General features: G+C 43.2%; 1 protein-coding gene and 2 pseudogenes across 4 annotated transcripts; 1 reads left to right on the top strand and 2 right to left on the bottom strand.

Moving 5' to 3' along the window:
• Positions 1 to 3,328: 3,328 nt before the first annotated feature.
• Positions 3,329 to 3,927, bottom strand: LOC114235106 (60S ribosomal protein L36-like; annotated as a pseudogene).
• An 8,355-nt stretch (positions 3,928 to 12,282) lies between these two features.
• CD209 (CD209 molecule) lies at positions 12,283 to 15,283 on the top strand. Of its 4 annotated transcripts, none has more exons than XM_028160511.2 (8): positions 12,286 to 12,435; positions 12,568 to 12,645; positions 12,768 to 12,854; positions 13,166 to 13,225; positions 13,504 to 13,569; positions 13,821 to 13,972; positions 14,398 to 14,510; positions 14,898 to 15,283. In XM_028160511.2, exons 1-8 carry the CDS (start codon positions 12,372 to 12,374, stop codon positions 15,037 to 15,039), a joined length of 762 nt encoding a protein of 253 aa, XP_028016312.1. In that variant the 5' UTR covers positions 12,286 to 12,371; the 3' UTR covers positions 15,040 to 15,283. The 4 variants fall into 4 exon arrangements, with proteins under 4 accessions (XP_028016316.1, XP_054572760.1, XP_028016312.1 ...); XM_008151423.3 differs by having other exon boundaries at positions 12,287 to 12,402; XM_028160515.2 differs by lacking the exon at positions 12,768 to 12,854 and having other exon boundaries at positions 12,283 to 12,435.
• Positions 15,284 to 16,895: 1,612 nt separating this feature from the next.
• On the bottom strand, positions 16,896 to 17,230 carry LOC103295114 (eukaryotic translation initiation factor 1-like; annotated as a pseudogene).
• Between the last annotated feature and the right edge of the window lie 10,660 nt (positions 17,231 to 27,890).

Below are 27,890 nucleotides of genomic sequence, written 5' to 3'. Positions count from 1 at the left end.
TTCTTCTTCTTCTTCTTCTTCTTCTTCTTCTTCTTCTTCTTCTTCTTCTTCTTCTTCTTCTTCTTCTTCTTCTCCTTCTTCTTCTTCTTCTTCTTCTTCTTCCTTTCTTTTTTTTTTTTTTCCTGAAAGAACAGATCTTTACCTTCCTCTTTTAAAAGTCAGCTTTTGGCCGGGACCGGTTTGGCTCAGTGAATAGAGCGTCGGCCTGCGGACTCAAGGGTCCCAGGTTCGATTCCGGTCAAGGGCATGTACCTTGGTTGCGGGCACAACCCCAGTAGGGGGTGTGCAGGAGGCAGCTGATCGATGTTTCTCTCTCATCGATGTTTCTAACTCTCTATCCCTCTCTCTTCCTCTCTGTAAAAAAAAAAAAAAAAAAAAAAAAAAGTCAGCTTTTGTGTTGGGCATTCTATAGTCCTGAGAGTTACAAGGTGACTTTGGATTTAGTGAGTTTGAAGTTGAAATGAATTTATGGACATTGTCCCCTGATTTCTGGGTGGGCCTAGGAGAGGGGGGTCACAGATCCCCATGGACATGGTTGGAGATGGGACATGGGTGCTGAGTCAGGAGGGCAAGGGTGACATCAGGGTGTGGTGAGGGCCAAGTAACTAGCAAAGGACAATCCCTGAGCGTGGAAGACTGAGGTGCCATCATGAGGGCTGAAGTCTCGGGGTTTGCCCTTGTTCCCAAAGGTCGTCTCTCAGGAAAGAACAGTCTGGTATGATACACAACTTCAGAGGAACAGAGAAACCTGGACTGGTAGCCAAGATGTGGGAACTGCAGAGGTACAAGGGCCCCCCAGAAAGAGGTCATAACCAGTTTGTTCTGGGGCCTTGCCTAGGAGATAGGGACATCTAGTGGCTAGGAGATAAAATCAAACACCAGCCTGGCCTGTGTGGCTCAGCTGTTGAGTGTCAACCTATGAACCAGGAGGTCACAGTTCGATTTCTGGTGGGATTACCCGGGTTGTGTTCTCCATCCCATGGGTGTGCAGGAGGCAGCCCATCAATGATTCTCTCTCATCATTGATGTTTCTATCTCTCTCTCCCTCTCCCTTCCTCTCTGAAATCAATAAACATATATTTTGAAAAGCCAAACACCAGGAAGATGCACAGGACATTTAACCCTCTCATTCTTATACAGCCATTTCCACACGAAGGATAGTTTAATTCTGGGGACACTTTGATTCCAGTTTTATAAGCATAATGGAAAAAAAAATCCAGCAAATTTTTGTTGTAAAATACTTTTGAATCATAAATTACACTTAGCCAATTAGATTCCTAGATCACTTTTCTATTAAGTGCAGTTAAAGAATTCTCAATTTTTCTCAAAGTTCATTTTTACTTGATTGAAATAATATTTATGAGGAATATTGTTTTTTTCATGTGATTTTTGAAGTAAACATTTGATTTATCAAGCAGGCTCCTTTGTCCAATTTTTACCAACTGTTGATTCTATCACTGTGATATTTTGTATGACTGTCATTTCTTCTGAGTCAAGTTTTGCACATTTAAATTTATTGAAATACCTTTTTTTCTCTCTCGGTATTCAGCCATAACAAATTTTAGCACCATCAAAAATTTCTTCTGGGTTAAACTTTCAGGACTCAAAATTCATTTGTTGTAAATATTGATTAATGTGAGTTGCACCTCATACTTGTCGCATAGAGAGCAAATTAGGCTATAATTTAAAAAATATATTTTTATTGAGTTCAGAGAGGAAGAGAGAGAGAGAAACATCAATGATGACAGAGATTCATTGATCAGCTGCTTCCCGCACACCCTCTATTGGGGATCAAGCCCACAGCTCCTGCATGTGCTCTGACTGATAATCAAACTGTGACCTCCTGGTTCATAGGTTGATACTCAACCACTGAGCCACACTGGCCAGGCCATTTTTAATTTTTTGAGGTAATTCCATATTGCTTTCCACAGTGGCTGCACCAATCTGCATTCTCACCAAGACAGTTCCCCTTTCTCCATGTCCTCGACAACACTTGTTATTTGTTGATTTATTGATAATAGTCATTCTGACAGGTGTGGGGTGATATCATTGTGGTTTTGATTTGTATCTCTCTGATGATTAGGGACACTGAACATCTTTTCATTTGTCTATTGGCCATCTGTATGTCCTCTTTGGAGAAGTGTCTATTTAGTTCCTTTGCCCATTTTAAAAATTGGATTGTTTGTTTTTTTTTTGGTATTGAGTTTTATAACTTCTTTATAAATTGTGGATAGTAATCCCTTATCAGATGTATTACTGGCAAATATGTTCTCCCAGTCAGTGGGTTGGTTGTCTCTTCATTTTGTTGATGGTTTCCTTTGTTGTGCCAAAACTTTTTAATTTGATGTAGTCTCATTTTTTTTCATGTTTTCTTTTGTTTCACTTGACCAGGGAGATATATCAGAAAAAAAATATTGCTGTAAGAAATGTCCAAGATTTTACTGCCGATATATATTAATTCTTGAAATTGGAAAGTGTGAGTCCTCTGACTTTGTTTTTCTTTTTTTAAGAAATACGATGTTAGCTGTCAGGCAGAAGAACAGCCTGTGATAGGTGGAGCGGGAGCAGCCTGGCAGGCAGGAAGAGTCCAGGTGAGGGTAGGGCTCAACCAGGGAGAAGGGAATGGCCAGCCTATCAGGGTAGGACCAAGACAAAAATGGATCTGTTGGTTTGCTCAGGGGGAAGGTAGATTCTGACACTGGTCATTTTTGGAGAGCGGTGGGAGGCGGAGCAGCCAAGAGAAGGAAAGAGAGAGGAGGTGATGGCAGGAATGAGGACAGCCCTTTTCCGAGATGTTTGGTGACACCTAGCGGACTGGGGAGGTTTTCCCCCAAAGAGGAGAGAAGCATAACCAAGTTCCTAGAAGTCCCCTTGTTCCAGCACGCGGGGCACAGCTCATCTGCAACACCAGGAATGGAGCCTTTGGGGCTGAAAACAACAGCTGACCCAGGAGCCAGCTACTGCAGCGCAGGTGTCTCCTCCCCTCCTCCCGGGGCTCTCCAGGGCAGCAGTGACGAGGAGGGGCCAAGGCGCAAGGTGAGGAAAATGAGCAAATCTGGAGGACCGTGACGTCACTCTCAAGAACAGGTAAAAGGTCAGCGAGGTGGGGGAAGGGTGGCATGCCAGGCAGAGGTTCTAGCGGCTAGACGCTAGCCAGTGCTAAGGCAAGGAGGTAGGAAAGTTTGGTATTTGTTCTGTAAACCTGTGTTGAAGCCACCTCAAACCTCTGGGTGGCGCGGTCTAGCCTGGCGAGACACCCACACAGGCTGCCTGTATTTTATCTTATTTTTTCCTGAACAGGTTTTATTACACACAGAGGGGATGGGGCTCAGTCCTTCTTGGCTGCTGCTGTCCTGGCGAGGACATTGCTCAGCTCCTCTCTCTTCCTCTTGACGTGGATGTGTGTCCCCTTTTCTTTCTTTCTTTCTTTCTTTCTTTCTTTCTTTCTTTCTTTCTTTCTTTCTTTCTTTCTTTCTTTTTAAATTTATTTCAGAGAGAAAGGGAGAGGGAGAGAGAGAAGAAACATCAATGATGAGAAAGAATCATTGACCGGATGCCTCCTGCACGCCCCACACTGGGGATCGAGCCCACAACCAGGGCATATGCCCTGACTGGGAATCGAACCTTGATCTCCTGTTCATAGGTCGATGCTCAACCCCTGAGCTTTGCCGGTAGGGCACGTGTCCCCTTTTCTTGAAGCATTTCAGGGCCCTCTTGTCCTTAACCTTGAGCAGCTCCATAGCGTGCCTATCATGGGGGGCAAAGTCACACACACACACCTCTCGGATCATTTCCCGCACCAACTTGGTGTGTTTGGTGAGGCGCCTGCGTGGCGGCTGTGCCTCTGCTGTGCCTCAGCTTGCTCATGTTTTTGGTCACCATGTGGCCCTTGTTGAGGCCCAAGGCCATTGGGTAGCACAAAGCCATGGCTTTTGCTCCTCAATGGCTGCCACGGCGAAAGGGCTGGCTCCGCTGCCGTCCTGTTTTTTGATTCCTGTCCACAGCCCCACAGGGTCTCTTTCTGATCTGTGGATGTTAGCTGAGGTTCTGTACTTCCATTGTGGGCAAGTTTCTGAGAGGCCAGCCCAGCCTGGCTCACATTTCAAAGAAGGCGAGGCATACCCTTAAAGCGGCAGGTGGCCTGTGTCTAAGAATTGAGGAGGTAAGTGGGGTCTTGTCACCAGGTAAGCGAGGAGTTTGGACTGCCTGTCATCACTTGAGCCAATTAAGCAGAGTCAGGGTTGAGTGATATATGAGCGTTTATTCCAATAATGCCGGCAGTATGGGAGAGCAGCTGCTCATCCACAAAAATCTGCTCTGCCTCTCCCCATACACCAGCTGCTTATATTGGGTAGAAGGACAAAGATTACACAGGAAAGAAGGAATTACAGGCATGGAAAGTAGGCAAGGTGTAATCATTAAGGTTATAAGTCACGTGGGCTGGTGGGGGTCACAGAAGGCAGGCACCTCTGGGACTAGATTGTTTCAGCCACGAGGTTGTAAGTCTCTCCATAATGATAGGCAATTCTTGGGACAGGAGGATGGACTGTATTCTGATGTTAGCTTTCATGTTCCATGGCGTACAACTCTCAACCAGGTGAGAATGTGCTTTCCCTAATCAGAACAGAACCATCATGGTTAATAGAGCATGATTAACATCCTACCTAATAAAAGGGTAATATGCAAATAACCATCACTCTGCTATGCTCACGATTGGGATGGAGGGAGGCTGGGGGGTGGGACTCGGCAAGAGTCGTGGTGGGAGCAGCGGCAACGCCCAGTCCCGCCCCTCAGTGATCGTGGTCAGAGCAGCGGTGGCGCCCGGGTCCCTCCTATCACTGAGGGACCTGGGCGGTGGCGGTGGCGGCGCCCCAATCGCGGATGGCGGCGTGGGGCCCGGCAGCTCCCGCCGCCGCTGGGGTCCAAGCCCCCACCCTGAAAGAAGGCGGAAGGAAAACTGGTGCCAGTAGCCAGGTGAAGGAAGGTCTATTGCACGATTCTTCGTGCAAAGGGCCTCTAGTTTCTTATAATTATAGTTAGTCCCCAATATTCTATTTCTGCCCTTAATAGTTTGACTTGGGAAAAACTCCTGCTGCCAATCAAAGCTTACGGGATGTGACAGAGTCTGTGCAGCTCAAGTAGTTTGGAAAAGAGCTCCAAGTGGATAGGGGAGGAAGCCTTTCTGGAGGAGGTGGTATTAAAAGATGTATCTTTGCCCTAACTGGTTTGGCTCAGTGGACAGAGCATCAGCCTGTGGACTGAAGGGTCCCAGGTTCGATTCTGGTCAAGGGCATATACCTTGGTTGTAGGAGGTGTGCAGGAGGCAGCTGATCGATATGTCTCTCCCATCAATGTTTCTAACTCTCTATCCCTCTCCCTTCCCCTCTGTAAAAAAAAAAAAAAAAAAAGATGTGTCTGGGCTATGGCCAGGTAGCTCAATTGGTTTGATCCTTGGTCAGTACACATGCAAGAATCAATCAATGCATGCATAATAAGTGGAACAACAAAAATTTGATTTTTTCCCCTTTATCTCAAATCAATTAAAAAAAATTAAAAAGATGTGTTTGTATATAATGTATATAAAGTTAAACTGGGCAGTGGAATGAGCTAACATTTGCTTACTCACTTCATTTGTTCACTAGACATTTGTTGAACTCAGTCTCTCCATGGAACTCACAATCTAGAGGGGGAGACAGATGTAAAGCATGGGGTTTCTTTCTTTAAAAAAAAAATTATTTTTTATTGATTTCAGAGAGGAAGGGAGAGGGAGAGAAAGATAGAAACATCGATGATGAGAGAGAATCGCTGACCGACTGCCTCCTGTACGACCCACACTGGGAATTGAGCCCACAATCTGGACATGTGCCCTGACTGGGAATCAAACTGTGACCTGGTTCATAGGTTGACATTCAACCACTGAGCCACACTGGCCTGGCATAAGAAGTCTCTTTTGATCACACCAGAGTTTATGCCAATGAGATGACTCAGAGTAGGGCCACTTTATAGTCTTAGGTTGGTCAAGTGATTACAGGGTTGGAGATTAAGCTCTACAATAACTCTTGAAATATGACTTATGAGCTGGTTGGTGAGGCATTCCAGTTCCACAGACACAGAGCTCTTGTGTTTGGGATCCTTCTGGACCTCATCCTATGTACCTCTACATCTGGCTGTTTATCTGTATTCTTTAGCATGTCTTTTGTAATAAACCAGCTGGTGTGGTCCAGTGGTTGAGTGTTGACCTACAAACCAGGAAATCATGGTTCAATTCCCAGTCAGGACACATGCTGGGGTTTCAGACTCAATCCCCAGTAGGGAGCGTGAAGAGGCAGTCAAGCAATGAGTCTCTCTCTCTCTTTGATGTTTCTATCTCTCTCTTCCTTCCTCTCTAAAGTCAATAAAAATACATTAAAAAACAAAAGAAGTAAGACCAATTATTTGCCCGGCCAGTGTGGCTAAGTGGATTGCACTTGGTCGTCCCACACACCAAGAGATCACTGGTTAGATTCTGAGTCAGGGCACATGCCTGGCTTTAGGGCTTGAGCCCCAGTAGGGGGCATGCAGGATGGATGTTTCTCTCTCACTGATGTTTCTATCTCTCCCTCTCCCTTCCTCTCTATCTAAAAATCAATTAAAAACATTAAAAACAACAACCAATGAACATAAGTTTAGTTAATGTTTCCTGGAGTTTTATGAGTTGTTCTAACAAATTATGGGACTGAGGAGGGTGACATGACAACCCCTGATTTATAGCCAGTCCATCAGAAATATAGGTGGCCTGGACTTTCAACTGGTGTCTGAAATTGGGGACAGCCTTATGGGACTGAGCCCTTAAACTGTGGGATCTGTTAAAAACAAGACAACAGTCCTAACCGGTTTGGCTCAGTGGATAGAGCGTCGGCCTGCGGACTGAAGGGTCCCAGGTTCGATTCCGGTCAAGGGCATGTACCTTGGTTGCGGGCACATCCCCAGTAGGGAATGTGCAGGAGGCAGCTGATCCATGTTTCTCTCTTATCGATGTTTCTAACTCTCTATCCCTCTCCCTCTCTGTAAAAAATAAATAAATATATTAAAAAAAATAAGACAACAGACCCCAAATGGAGTTGCTTATGCTAAGCCCTATGTCACCAAACTGAGACTTAAGTTAATGACAGTTTCATCTCTCTCAGAAATGGAATCTTAACCAAGAATCGCCTGATCAGCACTAGCCATCCCCTGTAGGGAAAGTAACCTTGCAATAACCAACTCGCTTTTTCTGCATTGTACAACTTCCTTGTTTCTGTTCCCCTCTCTCTAAAATCTCTTGCCTTGCATAGTTCTTCAAAGCTCTAACTGCTAGATTGGATGCCATTTGATTCACAAATCATTGAATAAAGCCAGTAAGATCACTAAAATTCACTCAGTTGCCTCCTGCATGTGCCCTGACTAGGGCCCAGTCCAGAGAGGAGCCTGCAACCAAGTTACATGCCCTGGACCAGAATCAAACCTGGCATCCTGCAGGTCACAGGTTGATGCTCTATCCACTGAGCCAAACCGGCTAGGGCTCAGTTGAATTTTTTATTTATTATTTTATTTTTATTGATTTCAGAGAGGAAGGGAGAGGGAGAGAGATAGAAACATCAATGATGAGAGAGAATCATTGATCAGCTGCCTCCTGCACGCCCCCTACTGGGGATTGAGCCCACAACCCAGGCATATGCCCTTGACCAGAATCAAACCTGAGACCCTTCAGTGCCCAGGCCAATGCTCTATCCACTGAGCCAAGCTGGCTAGGGCTCAGTTGAATTTTTTAAATAGCTCTGATACTATATCCAGGTTGATAATGTCAGACTTGACTTAAATTTGTAGGACATCCAGTCAATGATGGCCTAGAATTTTAGAATTGCTTGGTGATATAGAAAAACATGCCAGAACTTCCAGAAGGTTACATTCTAGGGTAAGGGTTACATTCTAAAGAATGAAGTGTTGGAGCAGAGGTGAAATGGGGTGGAGGAAGGAGTGTTTCTGTTAGATTGATCAGCACCTGCAAAGATTAGGAAACGAAAGAGAATGTGACTTCCCTAGAGGAACTGAAAGTTTTCAGCAGGACTCTAGGGCCTTAGGAAGGAAAACTAGATGGCTAGTTTGGGATCTAATTACAAGGTATGGAATACCAGGCAGAAGGGTTAATAATGAATTTGGTAGGAATAGCACACCCAAGAGAGAATATCATCTTTGGCCTTCCTGAGGGATTGATGTTCCAGTTTTGCTGATGTGTCTGGAGATGGAAAAGCCACTACCTCCTCAGGAAGTTCAGCCGAGCACAAAGAGTATGCCAAATCAGGCTGGGGACCCTAGCCCTGCCTCAAGCCATGCAGCCAGGAGCAGGTCTTCTCAACTCTCGGAGCCTCAGTTTCCCCTATGTGAAATGGGACACAGATGGTCTTAATCTGTTCAGGCTGCTATAACAAAATAACATAACTAGGTGACTTAAATAACCAACATTTAGTTTTTACAGTTCTGGAGGCTGCAAGTCCAAGACCAAGGCACTGGCAGATTCCATTTGTGGTGAGAATCCTCTTCCTGGTTCATAGACAGCCATCTCATTCACAACCTAGTCCCTTCCAGAATGCCGCCCCCCCCCCCAAATACTATTACATTGGGGGTTAGGTTTCATCATAGGAATTCTGGGAGGACACAAACATTTAGTCCATGGCATAAAACCACCTCACAGGGCTGTCATGAGAAAGAACAGGTCCTCTGGGGGGTGAGGGCATATATGGGAGTGGGGTGGGGGTGGGGCAATGGTAAGATATGTACACATATAATACCTTAATAAAAAATAAAATAAAATAAAAAAGAAAGAACAGGTCCTTAGCACCAAACAGATGCCAAATAAAAATTGTTTCTTTCCCTCTTCTTTAAGGAATAAAACTCCTCCAGAAGACCTGTAACATATTTCCAAGTTGGATCTTGCACTGTCCAACAATTCCACCAGCATCAGTTACTCTGGTCGTGTCACCTCTTCTCCACCAAGAACATACAAACAAAAATAATTCTTTTAGTCATTCATTTAACTGGAGTGCCTACTATGCAGTGGGCAGTGTTCTTTACACTGGGGGTATAGCAGTGAAGAAAATAGACTTAGTCTCTTCCTTCTGAACAGCCAGTCCCAGCTCTTTTTATAAAAACAGTTGACCCTTGAACAACACAGAGGTTAAGGGTGCTGACACCTACATAATCAAAATCTATGGGTAACTTTGACTTTCTCCAAACTTAAGTTGCACCTAGATATCCATGGGGTTGGTTCCATGATCCTCTGTGGATACCAAAATCCACAGATCCTCTAGTCTCTTATATAAAACTAGAAGCCCGATGCACAAAGATTCATGCTAGAATGGGCTTTCCTTTCCCTGGCTGACGGCACTGCCTTTCCACTCTGGCCCAGCTCCTTTCCGCGCAGTCCCCAGAGCCGCCTCTTTTGGCTCCGGGATCCGCCTCTTTCGGCTCTGGGAGCCACCTCTTTGCCTCTTTCTGCTCTGGCCCCGCCTCCCACGCTGCCCAGAGGTCCTGAGAGACCGGAGGTGGGGCAGAATGCCTGCATCCCACCCCTGTCACTCAGCGCCTGTGTAGGCAAATTAACCGCCATATTTGTTGGGTTAATTTGCATATCACTCCTGATTGGCTGGTGGCATAGCGGAAGTACGGTCAATTTACATGTTTGTCTATTATTAGGTAAAACTAGAGGCCTGATGCACGAAGATTTGTGCAAGAATGGGCCTTCCTTCCCCTGGCTGCCGGCACCACCTTCACTCTGGCTGGAGCCACCTTTCTACTGACCAGAGGCCCGGAGCAGCTGGCACAGAAAAAAGACCCCAGAAATTGACCCCTGCCACTATGGTCAATATTTGACAAAGGAGGCAAGAGAAAACAATGGAATAAAGATAGTTTCTCCAATATATGGTGTTGAGAAAAATTAGACAGGTACATGCAAAAAAAAAAAAAATGAAATTAGACCACCAACTTACACCATACACAAGAATAAATGCAAAATAGATTAAAGACAAATGTAAGTTGCAAAACTATAAAAAACTCATGCAACTCAATACCAGAGAGACAAACAACTCAATTTAAAAAATGGGCAAAGGGCTTGAATAGATGCTTCTCCAAAGAGGACATAGAGATGGCCAATAGACATATAAAAAAATGCTCAACATCACTAATCATCAGAAAGATGCAAGTCAAAACCCACAATAAGGTATCACCTCACACCTGCCAGAATGGCTACTATCAATAAATCAACAAAAAACAAATGCTGTTGAGGATATGGGGAAAAGGGAATCCTAGTACACTGCTGGTGAGAACGCAGACTGGTGCAGCCACTATGGAAAAAAGTATGGAGATTCCTCAAAAAATTAAATATGAACTGCTGTTTGATCTAGTAATCCCACTTCTAGGAATATATCCTAAAAATCCCAAAACACCAATTAGAAAGAATATATGCACCCCTATGTTCCTAGCAGCATTATTTACAATAGCTAAGATCTGGAAACAGCCCTATTGCCCATCAGTAGATGAGTGGATAAAAAAACCTGTGGTACATTTACACAATGTACCCTACCCATGCATGAATTTCATGCACCAGGCCTCTAGTAGGGGATATAAAAGCCAAATAGCAAAATGGCAGCTATAAACCTTTCCTTATCAGTAATAACATTAAATAGAAATGGATTAAACTCTCCAATTCAAAGGTAGAGATTGACAGAATGGATAAAAATGACCTAATTATATGCTGTCTATAGAATATATAGATTTAGATATGAACAAAATCAACTCCATCTCTGTGTCCAGATTTCATTTCATTTTTTAAGTTTCATGCTGTGACCAACCTCACTATCCTTAGCAAGCATATCACAGCCTTCTAGTTGATGATTATATGTGTTCTTTAAAATGTAGCCATAAAATTTTGTTAGTAATGGCCACAATGGCATGACAACTGAGATAAATAGCAAACTGGTGATAGTACTGATTTAAGAAATCACCTATCACAAGTCCATCAGTAGGTATGGCACTACTGCATTCTTTGTCCCTTTGTCTTGTCAATCATCAGTACCTGAGTTATACCATAAAAGGCACTGTGACAGGGGTCTGGTAGTAAAGAATAATTTGCACAGACTGCTGGGCTGTCTGCTCTGCTCTAGCCCAATCTTCCCGTAAGTAAATAACCCTATAATAAATTGTTATTTCTATGGAGTTGCCTGCTTTGTTCTTTGGTCTGAAGAGAAATTCTCCTTATAGTAGCCATTACACCTTTACCCCACTATTGGACAAAGAAATTCACTTTAGATTAAAATTAAAGAGTGCCCTGCTGACGTGACTCAATGGTTGAGCATCATCACCCTATGAACCTGGAGGTCATGGTTCAATTCCCGGTCAGGGCACATGCCCGGGATGTGGGCTCCATCCCCAGTGTGGGGCGTGCAGGAGGCAGCCTATCAATGATTCTCTCTCATCATTGATGTTTCTATCTCCCTCTCCCTTCCTCTCTGAAATCAATAATAAAAATATATTTAAAAAATTAAAGATAGTAACATAAAACTGACTGAATCAGAGAGGAAATCAGGAGTCCATACACAAATAAATTCAAAACTTGATTCACATAGTTTCAAAGTAACGCTCTACAAAATAGTAATTACAAAGGGGAAAGGGTACCTGCTTCGTGCAGTCGTTAAGCAGGGACTCAGAGGTCCACCAGCCTGGGTCTAACTCCCAGCCCATCACTTACAGGCTGTGTAACTTCAGGCAGTTTCTGCTCTCTCTGTTTCTGTCCTCAGCTCTAAAGCAGGATAATAACTACCCTTTTCTGTCAGTGCTCCTCAGCCAAAGACCACGAGGAGCACACCTGTGGTTTCTTCTTTGTTGCAGCAAGGTAGAATGCACAGCACAGGGTTCTGGGGTGTGTGTGTGCTAAGTGCCATTACTACTGAGTATTTATCATTGAGATAGGAAATTCATAACCATTACTAGTGCACTGTATTAGACTCCACATTACAGTATGAAGCAGGGTAATTGTCCCATTTTACAGCTGAGGAAACTGAGGCTCTGATAAGGTGGGACCGAAGTTTCCAGGATTACGTGGGGGTTGGAGCAGTGCCTCCTGACACTAGCATTGACCTCAAGCTTCTGCCCCACCCTAAATGGCTTCTCTCATAGCTGTGTCAGGCATTTCATCTCTACCCCAATTTTCTGAGAGGAAGTGGGTGTCCCCACATAGTTCCTCATTCTTCTTCCTGAGTTTGGGAGGAATAGCCCCTGGAGGGCTGCCGAGGACAATACATGAGGTTATAAAAACCGTAGTCCAGGGAGGAGCTGGACAGAACAGAGAGGAGAAGAAGATGGCAGAGATTTGTGTCCCCAAGGAACCAGGTGGCCTTGATGAGGCTGAGTCCCCATTATGGGGTAATGGTGGGGAGGGCAGGGCTCCAGGGTCCTGGGGGAGTCCAGGTCTGGCCTCCAGCCTGCAAGGAGGGGAGAGGGTCTGGTCTCCATTAGGGCTTTGAAGCTCAGATGCATACATTCTGTCCTGTTCAGAGGAGAGGGAGATATTTCAAGGCCAGAGATCATCTGAGAAAGACCCTGGGCTGTCGAGGAGCTCAAGAAGTTTGCCAGGTACTGGGATGGGTGGTTCAGGAGCAAGCACCCGGGGATGGGGACAGCTGGGAGGCACCCCAGCATGGGTGGGTTGAGGCAGGGTCTGTCCCTGGCTCCCAGCTCTGTCCATTCTGTAACAGAGTGGCTAACCCGGGCCCCTCTGCATCTGATACTGATCCTCATCTCTCTGGGCCTCTTCATGCTCATGCTGATCACCCTGATTCAAGGTGAGTTCGGGGCTAGGGGCTGGGAGTCCTGAGCCCCTGGGGGTTTTCCCTCTGGGTTGGTCTTTGCCCTTTTCCACAGCCCTCAAAACCACTAGGGCTGGGATATTTGGACTCTCTGTCATCTCCTGTGTGACAGTGGGCTGGTTACTACCTCTCTCTGAGCCTTTTTCCTTATCTGTGAAATGCAGCTCATTTTCCTCCAGGCGGGTTTGTGGGGTGAGGCTTAGGTTCTCAGATCTTGAAACCAAAGGTGGCACAGGATCAGACATACTGTCACACTCAATTAAGGGGAATTCTCTGCTCTGTTGTAGTCTCCAGGATCCAACAATCCCTGCCAAGAGAGATGGACGATCAGGAGAGCCACAGCCCGGGTGAGGGGCTGGAAGCTGGGCTCTGGAATGGGAAGGACTCTGAGCTGCGTGACCTTGGACGAGCCACTGCTGTGGGGTGGAGGGCAGGCAGGAGTGGGGAGACCAGACCCCTGTGTGAGGTCCTGGGGGCCAGGATGTCGGGCAAGTCACTGCCGAAGGCTCACGTTTCTTGTTTGTATAATGGGCTGTTGCGGTTACCATGAGATGCAGAAATCATGGGGCCCTCTCTGCACCAAGCACACAGTAGGTGCTTAATAACTGAAGTCTTCTTCTTCCAGTGGCTGTTTTGCAATCAGACCTGGAGGAGATCGTCCATCAGCTGACCAGGATGAATGCCACCCTGAGTAAGGTTCAGACATCAAGGTCAGGAGGGAATTGTGGGGTTATAGGTGGGGCTGAGGCTCACCTCCCATGGCTGCCATTCTGAAAATGGCAGGGCAGAATGGGATCTTTCTCGTGGGTTTCTTGGAGACTGAGCTGAGAGCTGAACAAAGGGGCCTGGCCCTGGATTTCCCATATCTGATGCCTGTGTTGGGGGCCTGGGAACCTAGCAGCCTGTCTCCCCAGCTGTTCCAACCTTGTCCCTGCTCCCCAGCTGGCCTGTGCCGTCACTGCCCCTGGAATTGGGACTTCTTCCAGGGAAGCTGCTATATCTTCTCCAAGATTCAGAGCACCTGGAAAGCTTCTGTCTCTGCCTGTGAGGACATGAGGGCCCAGCTGGTGGTCATTAACAATGCTGAGGAGCAGGTATGCCAGGCACGGTTCCTGTCTGGGGCTGGGCCAGGCGACTGGTCAGCAAAAAGCCTCTGCCATCCTCCTCTGCCCTCTGAGAGATGGAGGTTTGGGGGCGATGCAGTCAGGGAAGGCTTCCTGGAGGAGAAACCATGATGGACTTGGGAAGGTCATGTAAGAGGAACCCATGTATGTAAAGAAAGGAAACTCAGAGTAATTTCTCTCTTGACACATAAGTGAATTGGAACGTAAGTTAATACATTTCCACACATTCACAGCATTAATGCACATGTGAACACATACAACTTAAATAGGGGATGCAGTCTAGGACACAGAAAGACTTCTGTGGGAGGCAGGGGACCATGAGAATGTGGGCAGACATGGGATGGGTGGCCTTCACCAATCTTCCTCCTGATACCCCATCCCTCCCCCACCCCCAGAAATTCCTGATATCTTGGGATATCAGAAAGGATAAAAGCACCTGGATCGGCCTCAGTGACGAACACAATGAAGGGTCCTGGAAATGGGTGGACAACACCCCCTTAAATATCAGGTGACTTGCCGGCGACAATGGCCTGGGAGGGAGAGGGTAGGGAAGAGACCTGCACCTAAAGCCAGGGTTGCTCAGACTCCGGGGTTGGAAAGTATCAACCGAGAAAGTAGGCTGAGATGCAGAGTCCCGAGTCCACTGTGGTGGCATAGGGGGTTTGATTCTCTAAGTCTACGTATGGGCCGAGGAATCCGTATTTTTATTTTGCTAGCACTGATTGAGGGAGGTGGTGTATTTGAACCCACATTATGAAAACCCTGAATTCACCATCCTCTCTAGCTGGTCCTTAGAAATTTGCTACCAAAGGCCACGGACCAGCTGGTCCAAGGGTGGGTTGGGGAGTTGGCTCTGGGTGGAGGAGGGAACTCATAGCTTTGCTGGTGTTCACAGCTTCTGGAAAAAGGGAGAACCTAACAATCAAGGAGACGAGGACTGTGCGGAACTGTCGGGTAATGGTTGGAATGATAACAATTGTAATGGAGAACTCTTCTGGATCTGCGAGAAGCCCTCAGCTCTGTGCCCAGGCCTCTGAGGGCCACTGTCCCCCACTCTCACCCCTGCCCCCTGTTCAGTCTCCAGGATCAGGCCCTTTGGCCATGCCCTCTGCTAGCTCGTCTCTGGTCCCACCCACTTCTGTTTTTATTCCTCCTGAACTGAAGTCTTTGAGATCTTGAGATTCTGAGAATCCTTTCTCCCTCCAAAGGCTTAGTGCCCCGACTCAGCCCCCATGATATCCTCTTAATAAAGTCACACACTGCATTATGCTTGCCATTGAAGTTACTGTGTCCTTTGCCAATGTTTTAGTTACTACTGTTCTATAATAGGGTTGATTTACACGACGGCATTGTCTTCTTTCTACTACTGTGCATTTTATTGCCTAGATACAGTTCTGAGTCAGTTTGTAATTTTGGTTGGGAATATACATGTGTATGTATATTGTCTGTCTGTCTATTTACTTATTCATTCACGAACCAGTTATTTATTCAGGTACCTTTAAAATATCCTTCAGCAAAATTTTATGATTTTCTTCATATGCATTTTGAAAAAAACATTATTTCAGGTATGTGCATTCGTTTTCAATTGATTTTCAACAAATCACCACAAACTTACTGACATAAGACAATTCAAATTTATTATCTTATACTTCTGGAAGTCAGACCCAAAATGAGTAATGAGTCTCCTAATGCTGAAATCAAGGTGTTGACAAGGCTGTGTTTCTTTCTGGAGGTTCGGGGGACAGTTCGTTTTCTTGCCTTTTTCAGCTCCTAGAGGTGGCCTGCACTACTTGGCTGGTGGCCCCTTCCTCCACCTTTGAAGCCAACAGCGACATGGATCTTTCTTTCTTTGTACTGCTCCATACTGACCCTTTGCCTCCTCTTCCACATTTAAAGGACCCTTGCTATTACATTGGGGCCACTCGATAATTTCATATGACCTTACTATTTTAAGGTCAGTGGATTAGGAACCCTATTTCTATCTGCAACCTTCACTCTAATTTTTCCATGTAGCTAACACATCCACAGGTTCTGGGGATTAGGACATGGGCATCTTTAAAGGGACATTATTCTGCTCACCATATTGTGTTATTATTGTTGTGCTGAATGGGATACATCTCAATGACAGATGTGAGTTAGGGGACAAGAACCCAACACTCTCTGCTCTTGACCTAGAAAACTCTGAGGCCTGTTCCACATGCTTGCCCCAGATGCCTTTAGCAGCCACCTGCTCAATAATGCCTAATGGTGTCCTTGTCTTCCCTGTGTCACTTTCCCACTTCCCTCCTGGTGTTGTCTGAGGATGATACTGCTTTCATTGAAATCCTGTCTTCAGTATCCAGGGGAGCTGAAGTAAATTCAGGTTGTGTTTATGTGATTCATTCTGAATGGTGGGCTAGAACCATGCCTGAAGAATGGATCGGCAGAGACTGGATGGACCATGTCATTTCCAGACTGGGACATCTATCTATCTATCTATCTATCTATCTATCTATCTGTCTATCTATCTATCTATCTATCTATCTATCTATCTATCTATCTATCTATCTATTATCTATCTTCTATCTATCTATCTATCTATCTATCTATCTATCTATCATCTATCTATCTATCATCTATCTATCTATCATCTATCTATCTATCATCTATCTATCTATCTATCTATCTATCTATCTATCTATCTATCTATCATCTATTTTTATGGCTCTTTTTAGCTTATTGCATGAAGGAGTTACACTAGTCCAAGTTAAAAGCAGACCCCAAATGGTTACATTATACAAGGTGTGAGTTTTTAAACTTTTGACAAGGGACAGAAGGGAAATTCTACTCATTGCAAGGAAATCCTCACTTAAGCTTCAGTGAGCCAAAATTATTACTTAAAACCCAGGAACCTTCAGCTGGTGTCCTTAGCCAGTCCAATCTCTACGAGGAACAGGCATATGTTCTTACGCTGGTCACCCTGTAGCTGAATTACTGCTTCATATTCTATATGCTCAATTACAGTACCATTGAAGGCAATTTACTTCTTAAATGCCTTTTGATTGTAATCATCAGTGAGTCCTTGGACAATAGTAAGGGTCTTCCTGTGATTTCTCTGTTGAATTCTTGTATGAATATAATCCTCAGGGCTAGCTGGAAGTTCTGGAACAAAATCAGTAACTTGGGTGTATCGCCCTTACTTGCGTCAGCAAAGGGGTCGAAAGAGTGGAGCTTCTGGATAGCGGACATATGACATGATTCCTTTTCCTTGGTAGAAACGGCTGACCTGACGGAAGGCTGCAGCAGAGGGTGTGTGTGTGGGGGGTGGGGTGGGGGTGGGGGTGGGAGGGGGAAGGAGCAGGCAGGCAGAAAGCGAGGGGGGCTCAAGGGGAAAGTTGCTGAGTTCTCAGCAGTGGCTCAGTGACTGCGGCCCAGATTGGGACATTTAAGAGTGACTAATCATTTCCTTGTACTCTCTCCTCCCTGACCTCCTCCTGAAGTTCTGGAACAACAGCAGTAACTTGGGTGCAAGATAGTGTGGCCACATACTAAACTTGACAAGCTCAGGGGAGGCCTGCATGGCAGCCTTACAAACTCAAAGACCTAAAGTAACCAATAGGATGGCTTTGTTACCGGCAGCCCAGAGATCCTAGAAAAGGTGTCATTGGACAGCCAACTGAGTCAGAGGGAGAGGGCTGTCCCCTCCCGGTGCTTGTCTTCTTGAACAAATGAATTTAAATGATAGACTCTGATTGTGCTGTGATAATGCCAACTTACTAAAGCAAGCAACTTATTAAAGAAGGAAGGCAAGTGGATCTATTTCATTTCATCCGGCTTGGAGTGTAGATAGTTATCAGCTAATCTGAGGGGCAAGTGGATGGGGGTTCAAGGTGTTACATACCCTCCTGAATATAGGTATCAAAATTCCCCTGTTGAATGTCTTGGGATAGATGAATTCTCAAGTTTCCTTTTTACTTCAACGAGAAGCGCCTTGAGATGGCTGGCTTCTTTGTTAAGGGAGTAAAAACAAACAAACAAAAAACAACTGCCTTGTCCTCCCCTTCAACTTCCCCCAAAAATCCAAGAGGAAGGAACACTTCCAAGTTCTTTTTATGAGGCTAGCATGATCCTAATTCCAAAACCAGATAAAGACACTACAAAGAAAGAGAATTACAGGCCAAATATCCCTGATGAACATAAATGCTAAAATCCTCAACAAAAATATTAGCAAATTGAATCCAGCAATATATTAAAAAGATCATACACCATGACCAAGTGGGATTTATTTCGGGGATGCAAGGCTGGTACAATATTCATAAATCAATAAATGTGATACATCACATAAACAAATTAAAAGACAAAAATCACATGATCATATCAATAAACACAGAAAGAGCATTAGACAAAATCCAACACCCATTAAAAATTTTTTTGTTTTGTTTTTTCTTTACACATGTCCCCTCCCCCCCCATTGACCTCCTCCAGCCAGCCCCCGCCCCGCCCCCCGCCCCGCAGGCCTTCAGCACCCTACTGTCTGTGTCCATGGGCTATGCATATATGCATACAAGGTCTTTGGTTGATTACCTCCCATCAACCCATCCTCCCCTGCCTTCTCTCCAAGATTCCGCACTCTGTTCCATGCTTCCATGTCTCTGGACCCACTCCGTTCATCAGTTTATTTTGTTACTTAGATTTCACATATGAGTGTGATCATGTGATACTTGTCTTTCTCTGACTGACCTATTTCACTTATCATGATACTTTCCAGGTCCCTCCATGCTGTCTTAAAGGGCAAGAGATTCTTTTTTTATTGCTGCATAGTATTCCATGGTATAACTGTACCACAGCTTTTTTATTCACTCATCTACGGATGGGCACTTGAGCTGTTTCCAGATCTTATCGATTGTAAATTGTGCTGCTATGAACATAGGGGTGCATACATTCTTTCTGGCTGGTGTTTTGGGTTTCTTAGGATATATTCCTAGAAGTGGGATCACTGGGTCTAATGTAAGGTGACCAGACGTCCTGCTTTTGGCGGGACAGTCCCGATTTTTAACAATTTGTCCCGCGTCCTGTGGCGGTTTAAAAAAGTCCCGATTTTTGGAAAGAATGCACGACAAGCTAGGGAACGGCGGGAGAACGGGAAGGGAATATACGGTTTTCGGCGGCCATGTGGCTATTTAGCCAGGATATGAGTTTTATAATATTTTTGTTAATTTTATAATGTTAAACTTTAATAATAACAAATAATTGTTGAGAACTGATTATGGAGAACTGCTTATCAAAGTTCGCATTGTTGATCAGTTGTTAGAATTCGACCACCATTGTTTGGACTTAATGAACAATGGCATTTTTTGGGCTTGGCAACAACGAAAACATTTTGTAACTGTCTCTCAGACGATACACATCATACTGCGTGCTAGTAAGCTAGTTAAACAAGTGATGTCATTACAAATCAGCTATTCAGATAATTTAGGTAAGTTATTTATTTATTTATTTCATAAATACATAAATTTTTTTGAATTTAGCAGACAGTACTCGTATTATTTATATTTTATAATGGCGGCAAAAAGTCTAGCGCCGGCCTTGAAAGTGACACTTATGACTTATGTTACGGCAAATTCAGAGAAAAATAATACAAGTTAGTATTGTTATTATTTAGAAAGAAATATAGGATTAAAATAATTTTTAAAATATAGTTACTTTATAACAATCAAATTAATTTAATTTATAAACTAACAATAAAATATGTTCATGTAATTATGTACCTACTTACTGTGTTTTTAAGCAATATGTATATAATAATTTATAATATACTTTTAAATTATTTTTTTTAGATTTTTAACATAATGAGTAAGAAAAGAGGATGCAAATTCAACAATGATCTAAGAAGTGAATTTCCTTTTATTAAAAAAACCAAAAGCGATTACAATATAGACCAAATTTTTAATCAAGAACCCCTCCCCCTGGGCCGAAACCGGTTTGGCTCAGTGGATAGAGTGTCTGCCTGCGGACTCAAGGGTCCCAGGTTCGATTCCAGTCAAGGGCATGTACCTTGGTTGCGGGCACATCCCCAGTAGGGGGTGTGCAGGAGGCAGCTGATCAATGTTTCTCTCTCATCGATGTTTCTAACTCTCTATCCCTCTCTCTTCCTCTCTGTAAAAAATCAATAAAATATATTTTTTAAAAAAAAGAACCCCCCCCCCTCCCCTCCGGTCAATGGTGTCCCGCTTTACCAATGTTAAAATCTGGTCACCTTAGTCTAATGGCAGTTCCATATTTCATTTTTTTGAGGAAACTCCAAAAATTATTTCAACAGTGGCTGCACCAGTCTTCATTCCCACCAGCAGTGTACTAGGGTTCCCCTTTCTCCACATCCTTGCCAGCACTTGTCATTCGTTGATTTGTTGGTGGTAGCCATTCTGACTGGTGTGAGGAGATACCTCATTTTAGTTTTAATTTGCACCTCTCTGGTGATCAGTGACTTTGAGCATTTTTTCATATGTCTCTTGGATACCTGTATGTCCTTTTTGGAGAGGTGTCTATTTAGTTCCTTTAACCCCCCCCCCCTTTTTTTTTTAATTGGATTGTCTTCCTTTTGTTAAGTTGTATGAGTTTCTTATATATTTTGGATATTAACCCTTTATCAAATGTATCATTGCCAAATATGTTCTCCCATATTTCCCATATAGTGGGCTCTCTTTTCTTTTTCATTGATGGCTTTTTTTTTTTTTTTGCTATGCAGAAGCATTTTATTTTGATGTAGTCCATTTGTTTATTTTCTCCTTAGTTTCCTTTGCCCTAAGAGATGTATCTGTAAACATATTGCTACAAGAGATGTCTGAGATTTTGCTGCTTGAATCAGCAATATGCTAGTATTAAAAAGATATATTTAAGTCTTTTACCCATTTTGAGTTTATTTTGTGTATGGTGTAGGTTGGTGATCTAGTTTCATTCTTTTTGGTCCAATTTTCCCAACACCATTTATTGAAGAGACTCTCTTGACTCCATTGTATGCTTTTACCTCCTTTGTCAAATATTAATTGAGCGTATTGGCTTGGATTGATTTCTGGGGTCTCTGTTCTGTTCCATTGATCTATATGCCTGTTCTTGTGCCAGTATGTTTTGATTACAGTGGCTTTGTAGTATAACTTGATGTCTGCTATTGTGATTTCTCCAACTTTGTTCTTCTTTATCGAGATTGCTGCAGCTATTAGGGGTCTTTTTTGGTTCCATAAAAATTTTTGGAGTATTTGTTCTAGCTCTCTGAAATATGCCATTGGTATTTTAATATGGATTGTGTTGAATCTGTAGATTGCCTCTCGTAGTATGGGCATTTTAATGATGTTAATTATACCAATCCATTACACTTGGTATATTCTTTCACTTGTTTATATCTTCCTCTATTTTTATTTAAAAATATTTTTATTGATTTCAGAGAGGAAGGGAGAGGGAGAGAGAGAGAGAGGGATAGAAACATCAATGATGAGAGAGAATCATTGATTGGCTGCCTCCTGCATTCCCCACACTAGGGATTGAGCCCAAAACTCCAGCATGTGCCCTGGCCGGGAATCGAATCGTGATCTCCAGTTTCATAGGTTGATGCTCAACCACTGAGCCACGCCAGACTGGCTTAATCACTTTTTTCACTGTCCTGTAGTTTTCTGCATACAAGTCTTTTACTTCCTTGGTTAAGTTTATTCCTAAGTATCTTAATTTTTTGTTGCAATGGTAAATGGGATTATTTGTTTAGTTTCTCTCTCTGAAATTTATTATTGGTGTACAAAAAAACCCATAAATTTTTGGGTGCTGATTTTGTATCTTGCTACATTGCCAAATCCATTTATTAAATCTAGTAGTTTTTGGTGGAGTCTTTAGGGTTTTCTATGTACAATATCATGTGATCTGTGAATAATGAAAGTTTTACTTCCTCCTTTCCAATTTGGATGCCTTTTTTTAAAAAATATATATTTTATTATTTTTTACAGAGAGGAAGGGAGAGGGACAGAGAGCCAGAAACATTGAGAGAGAAACATCGATCAGCCGCCTCTGCACACCCCCCACCGGGGATGTGCCCGCAACCAATGTACATGCCCTTGACCGGAATGAACCTGGGACCTTTCAGTCCCCAGGCCGATGCTCTATCCACTGAGCCAAACCGGTCTCGGTGCTATGTTGAATAAGAGTAGTGAAAGAAGACATCCCTGTCTTGTTCCTGTTCTTAGGAGAAATGCTTTTAGATTTTGCACATTGAGTATGATGCTCGCTGTAGGTGTGTCATATATGGCCTTTATCAAGTTGAGATATTCCCCCTCTATTCCCACTTTGCTGAGATATTTTTATCAAAAGTGGGTGTTGGATTTTGTTGAATACTTTTTTTCTGTCTATTGATATGATCATGTGATTTTTGTCTTTCAATTTGTTTATGTGATGTATCATGTTTATTGATTTGTGAATATTGTACCAGCCTTGCATTCCTGGAATAAATCCCACTTGATCATGGTGTATGATCTTTTTAATATATTGCTGGATGCCATTTGCTAATATTTTGTTGAGGATTTTAGCATCTATGCTCATCAGGGCTATTGGCCTATAATTCTCTTTCTTTGTAGTGTTTTTTATCTGGTTTTGGAATTAGGATCATGCTGGCCTCATAAAAAGAACTTGGCAGTGTTCCTTCCTCTTGGACTTTCTTTTTCTTTTTTTTTTTTAAAATAAATCTTTACTGTTCAGATTATTACAGGTGTTCCTCCCCCGCCCCATAGCTTCCCTCCACCTGATTCCCCACCCCACACCATGCCCTTACCCCCCGCCACTGTCTTCATCCATAGGTGTAAGGTTTTTGTCCAATCTCTTCCTGCAACCCTCAGGCCCCCTTTCCCCTGATAATTGTCCATCCCCTCCCTTTCTATGTCCCCGATTCTATTATATTCACCAGTCCATTCTGTTCTTCAGATTTTTTATTCACTTGATTTTTAGATTCACTTGTTGGTAGGTATGTATTTGATGTCTTTTTGTTGTTCATAATTTCTACCTTTACCTTTTTTTTCTTCTTCCTCTTCTTAAAGAATACCTTTCAGCATTTCATGTAATCCTGGTTTGGTGATGATGAACTCCTTTAGCTTTTTCTTGTCTGTGAAGCTCTTCGTCTGACCTTCAATTCTGAATGATAGCTTTGCTGGGTAGAGTAATCTTGGTTTTAGGTTCTTGCTGTTCATCACTTTGAATATTTCTTGCCATTCCCGTCTGGCCTGCATAGTTTCTGTTGAGAAATCAGCTGACAGTCATATGGGTACTCCCTTGTAGGTAACTAACTGTTTTTCTCTTGCTGCTTTCAAGATTCTCTCTTTGTCTTTTGCTCTTGGCATTTTAATTATGATGCGTCTTGGTGTGGTCCTCTTTGGATTCCTCTTGTTTGGGGTTCTGTGAGCTTCCTGAACTTGTAAGTCTATTTCTTTCACCAGGTGGGGGAAGTTTTCTGTCATTATTTCTTCAAATAGGTTTTCAGTATCTTGCTCTCTCCCTTCTTCTGGCACCCCAAAAATTCAGATGTTGGTACGCTTAAAGCCGTCCCAGAGGCTCCTTATGCTATCCTCACACTTTTGGATTCTTCTTTCTTTCCGCCTCTCTGGTTCGGTGTTTTTTGCTTCCTCATATTCCAGATCTTTGGTTTGACTCTTTGGGTACAGTGATCTACAGTTGAGTTTCTGTATATTCTTTATTTCAGACAGTGTATGCATAATTTCTGACTGGTCCTTTTCCATGTTTTTGGTATTCTCATTAAGGTCCTTGAAGGTCTCTTCAAGTTTCTCAGCGGTTTTTAGAAGATTCTTGAGTAACCTCATAAATGTGGTTCTGAACACTGTGTCATCCATTAGTTTACTTTCCTCCATCTCTTCTATTCGTGACATACTTCGTTGTCTCCGCATTTTGGCTGCCTCCCTGTGTTGATGGAGTGGCTTTGTGTGGTCAGTGACCTATAGGGGCCAGTAGCTCAGCTTCCCCAATCACCCTAGGTGGTCGCTCTTGGTACACCTCTTTGTGGGCTGAGTGGAAAGTCTTGGTGTAGTTAAAAGCCTTGATTGCTGTTGGTAACCTGGGAGGAATTGACCTCCAGGCCAATTGGCTGTGAGGACCTGCTGTGTCTATAATGGAAGCACTGCTGCGCTGGAGACACGCTTGTGGTACAGGGCTTGTTTGAGTGGGGCTTTGATGCTCACTGAGTCCGCCTCCCGAATGTGTCACTTATGGATGTGAGGAGTTGAAATCTGGTGCCTCACACTGACCACTAGATGCATTGGCTTCTGAATCTCCAATGGGGTGCAGTTCAGCTGCTGTCTGAGGCTACCCTGCAGGAGCTACAGCGAGAACTGCTGTCCTCTCCTCCCTGCTTGGAGCTTGGAGGCCTTGGAGCTGTCTGTACCGGGTTGCAAGTTTACTAGTTTAAACTGCAATAGAGAAGGCCATTCATATGCAAAAGCCGCTGCTAGGAGCTTGGGTGTGTTTGTAGATTGTGCGGGGTGGAGTCTCAGGGTGTCACTAGGCTAGGGCGTGGCAAACAGCAATGACTGGCAATGAGCCGCCTCCGACCGCATTCCCTTGCCTCCGACCGCGTCCCCGTCGTCTCGCGCCCCGGTGCAGCCAACAATTCTACCTCTACGCAGCTCTGCTAGTAAGCCACCCTCACTCTGACCCGATGGCAGACAGCCCAGTCTCTCCCCTGAAACTGGATTTCAGAGAGATTGGGGGCTTGTCTCTCTTCGGATTGAAGAAAGCGACACCTGCTTCCAGCTGGGCTCTGCTGCCAGCTTGTATCACCCGTGCGCTCCCCTGTACCTCAGTTTTTCAGCGTTTGTGCCCTGATTGCGCCCGTCTCTTTCTGTCTAGTTGTAGAGGTTCCGCTCAGCCAGCTTTCCCGTGGTTCTAGGTGATAAACATTCTGTCTTTTAGTTGTAGTTTTGGAAATTGTTGTGGACGGCATAAGCCCAGATGTTTATCTACGCTGCCATCTTGGATCCTAAGCCCCTCTTGGACTTTCTGAAATAGTTTGAAGAATATAGGTGTTAGTTCTTCTTTGAATGTTTGGTAACACTCCCCTGTAAAGCCATTCGGACCTGGGCTTTTGTTTGCTGGGAATTGCTTCTATTTCATCAGTTATTATTAGCCTATTCAGGTTTTCTGATTCTTCCTGATTCAGTTTTGGGAGATTGTATTTTTCTAGGAATTTGTCCATTTCATCCACATTGTCTAGCTTGTTGGCATATTCAGAGTATTTTCCTACAATCCCTTGTATTTCTGTGATGTCAGTGGTTACTCCTCCACTTTGTTTCTGATTTTATTTATTTGGGTCCTCTCTCTTTGTTTCTTGATGAGTCTGGCTGATGTTTTATCAATTTTATTTATCCTTTCAAAGAACCAGCTCTTGGTTTCATTGATTTTTTTTTTGGTTTGTTTGTTTTAGTCTCTGTTATTTATTTCTGCTCTAATCTTTATTATTTACTTCCTTTTACTTACTCTGGGATTTTCTTGTTGTTCGCTTTCTAGTTCTTTAAGTTGTAGGGTTAAATAGTTTATTGCTGATTTTTCTTGTTTTTTTGAGGTATGCCTGTAGTGCTATGAATTTCCCTCTCAGGAATGCTTTTGCTTTGTCCCAGAGATTTTGGGTTGCTGTGTGTTCATTTTCATTTGTTTCCAGGAAGTTTTTGATTTCTTTCTTGATCTCCTTGGTAACCCATTCAATGTTTAATAACATGCTATTTAGCCTCCATGTGTTTGAATGTTTTTGGGTGTTTTTTTTTTTTTTACCATAGTTGATTTTTAATTTCATTCCACTGTGATCTGAGAAGATGCTTGATATGATTTCAATCTTCTTGAACTTGTAGAAACTTGTTTTGTGTCCCAACATGTGGTCTATCTTTGTGAATGATCCATATGCACTGGAGAAGAATGTATATTCTGTTTCTTTGGGGTGAAATGTTCTATAAATGTCAATTAAATCCATTTGATCGAGAGTGTCCTTTAGAGTCACTGTTTCCTTGTTAAGTTTTTGCCTGGAAGATCTATCCAGTGAAGTCAGAGGGGTGTTCAAGTCCCCTACTATGACTGTATCATTGTCGATCTCTTTGTTAAAGTACTCTAGACTTTTTTTTTTTTTAAATATATTTAAGTGCTCCTTACAGGGTGCATATATGTTTACCATGATTAATCCCTTTAGTATTATGTAGTGACCTTGTTTTCTCTTGTGATGGCCTTCATTTTAAAGTCTATTTTGTCAGATATGAGTATTGCTACTCTAGCTTTTTTTTCTTTTCCATTTGCATGGAAAATTTTTTTCCATCCCTTCACTCTCATTCTGTGTAAATCTTTTGTTTTGAGGCGAGTATCTTGTAGACAGAATATAGTTGGGTCATGTTTTTGTATCCATTCAGCTACCCTATGCCTTTTGATTGGAACATTTAATCCATTTACATTTAGGGTTATTATTGATAGGTACTTATTTATTGCCATTTTAATTCTGTATGCCTAGGTTTCTCTCTCTGTTTCTTCTTTTCATTACAGCAGTCCCTTTAGCACAGTGATGGCGAACCTATGACACGCGTGTCAGTGCTGACACACGTAGCCATTTCCGATGACATGCGGCCGCATGCCGAGGATGAAACATTTGCTGCTCCTGAGCATGAAACATTTGCGACTAGAGTTTTGGAGTTAGTTTTTTCCTCAAAGTGACACACTACCCGAGTTATGCTCAGTTTTTTGGCGAAGTTTGACACACCAAGCTCAAAAGGTTGCCCATCACTGCTTTAGCATTTTTTGTAATGCTGGATTAGTGGTGATGTAATCCTTTAGCCTTTTTTATTTTTTTTTTTCTGGAAAGTTCTTTATGTAACCATCTATTTTTAATGATAGCCTTGCTGGACATAGTAATCTTGGTTTCATATCCTTGCTTTCCATTACATTGAGTACTTCATGCCATTCCCTTCTGACCTGTAGAGTATCTGATGAAAAATCAGATGTCAGCCTTATGGGAGATCCTTTAGTAGGAACAATTTGCTTTTCTCTTGCTTTCTTTAAGATTCTCTCTTTGTCTTAAATTTTTGGCATTTTAATTATGATGTGTCTAGGCATGAACCTTTTTGGGTTCTTCTTGCTTGGGGTCCTTGTACCTCCTGAACTTGTGTGACTTTTTCCTTTACCAGGTTAGGGAAGTTTTCTACTGTTATTTCTTTAAACATATTCTCTGTCCCTTTCTCCCTTTCTTCCTCTTCTGGCACACCAGATATTCAAATATTGTTATGTTTCACATTGTCCCACAGCTCCCTTAAGCTGTCTTATTGTTTTTTAATTGTTTTTCTTTTGGGTTCTCTGATTGAGTGATTTTTTTCAATCCTGTCTTCTAATACACTGATTTGATCCTCAGCTTCCCCTAATCTGCTGTGTATTCCTTCCAATGTGTTCTTTTTGCTATGTCATTCTTTATTTCTGTTTTCATAGTTGCTATATTTTTTCGAATGCTGTTGAACATCCTTACCATTATTACTCTGAGCTCTGTTTCAGATAAATTTTTTTTTTCAGATAAATTTCTTATCTTTATTTATCTCTTCTTCTGGAGAATTCTCTTGTTCTTTCATTTGGGGGTTGTTTCTTTGTCTTCTCATTTTGGCTGCCTGTTTGGGTTTGTGTCTATGTATTAGGTAGATCTGCTATACCTCTCAATCTCTAGTGGAGGATAGTGTCAAATGCTGTTTTTGACTAATTAGATCAGGCAAAAACTCAAAGCCTCCAGGGACCACCTCTGTTTACAGACTGAGAAGATTCCAACTTGAATTGCCCTCAGGCAATCATCCTCAGGTGTACTGAGAGTTTTTTTCAACAGGGTGAGACAGTTGCTTCTGCCTGGAAGCTAATTGTT

This window comes from Eptesicus fuscus, chromosome 6 (genome assembly GCF_027574615.1).
Source record: "Eptesicus fuscus isolate TK198812 chromosome 6, DD_ASM_mEF_20220401, whole genome shotgun sequence".
In the NCBI taxonomy this organism is placed as follows: Eukaryota; Metazoa; Chordata; class Mammalia; order Chiroptera; family Vespertilionidae; genus Eptesicus; species Eptesicus fuscus.
This window is presented reverse-complemented; position numbering and strand designations above follow the sequence as displayed.

Bases quoted from the DNA above. Each gene is read 5' to 3' on its own strand.
- CD209 (XM_028160511.2), top strand. From the start codon at position 12,372: ATGGCAGAGATTTGTGTCCCCAAGGAACCAGGTGGCCTTGATGAGGCT. The intron at 12,436-12,567 runs GTAATGGTGGGG...TGTCCTGTTCAG, and splicing joins GGCTGAGTCCCCATTATGGG to AGGAGAGGGAGATATTTCAA. The intron at 13,226-13,503 runs GTGAGGGGCTGG...TTCTTCTTCCAG, and splicing joins TCAGGAGAGCCACAGCCCGG to TGGCTGTTTTGCAATCAGAC.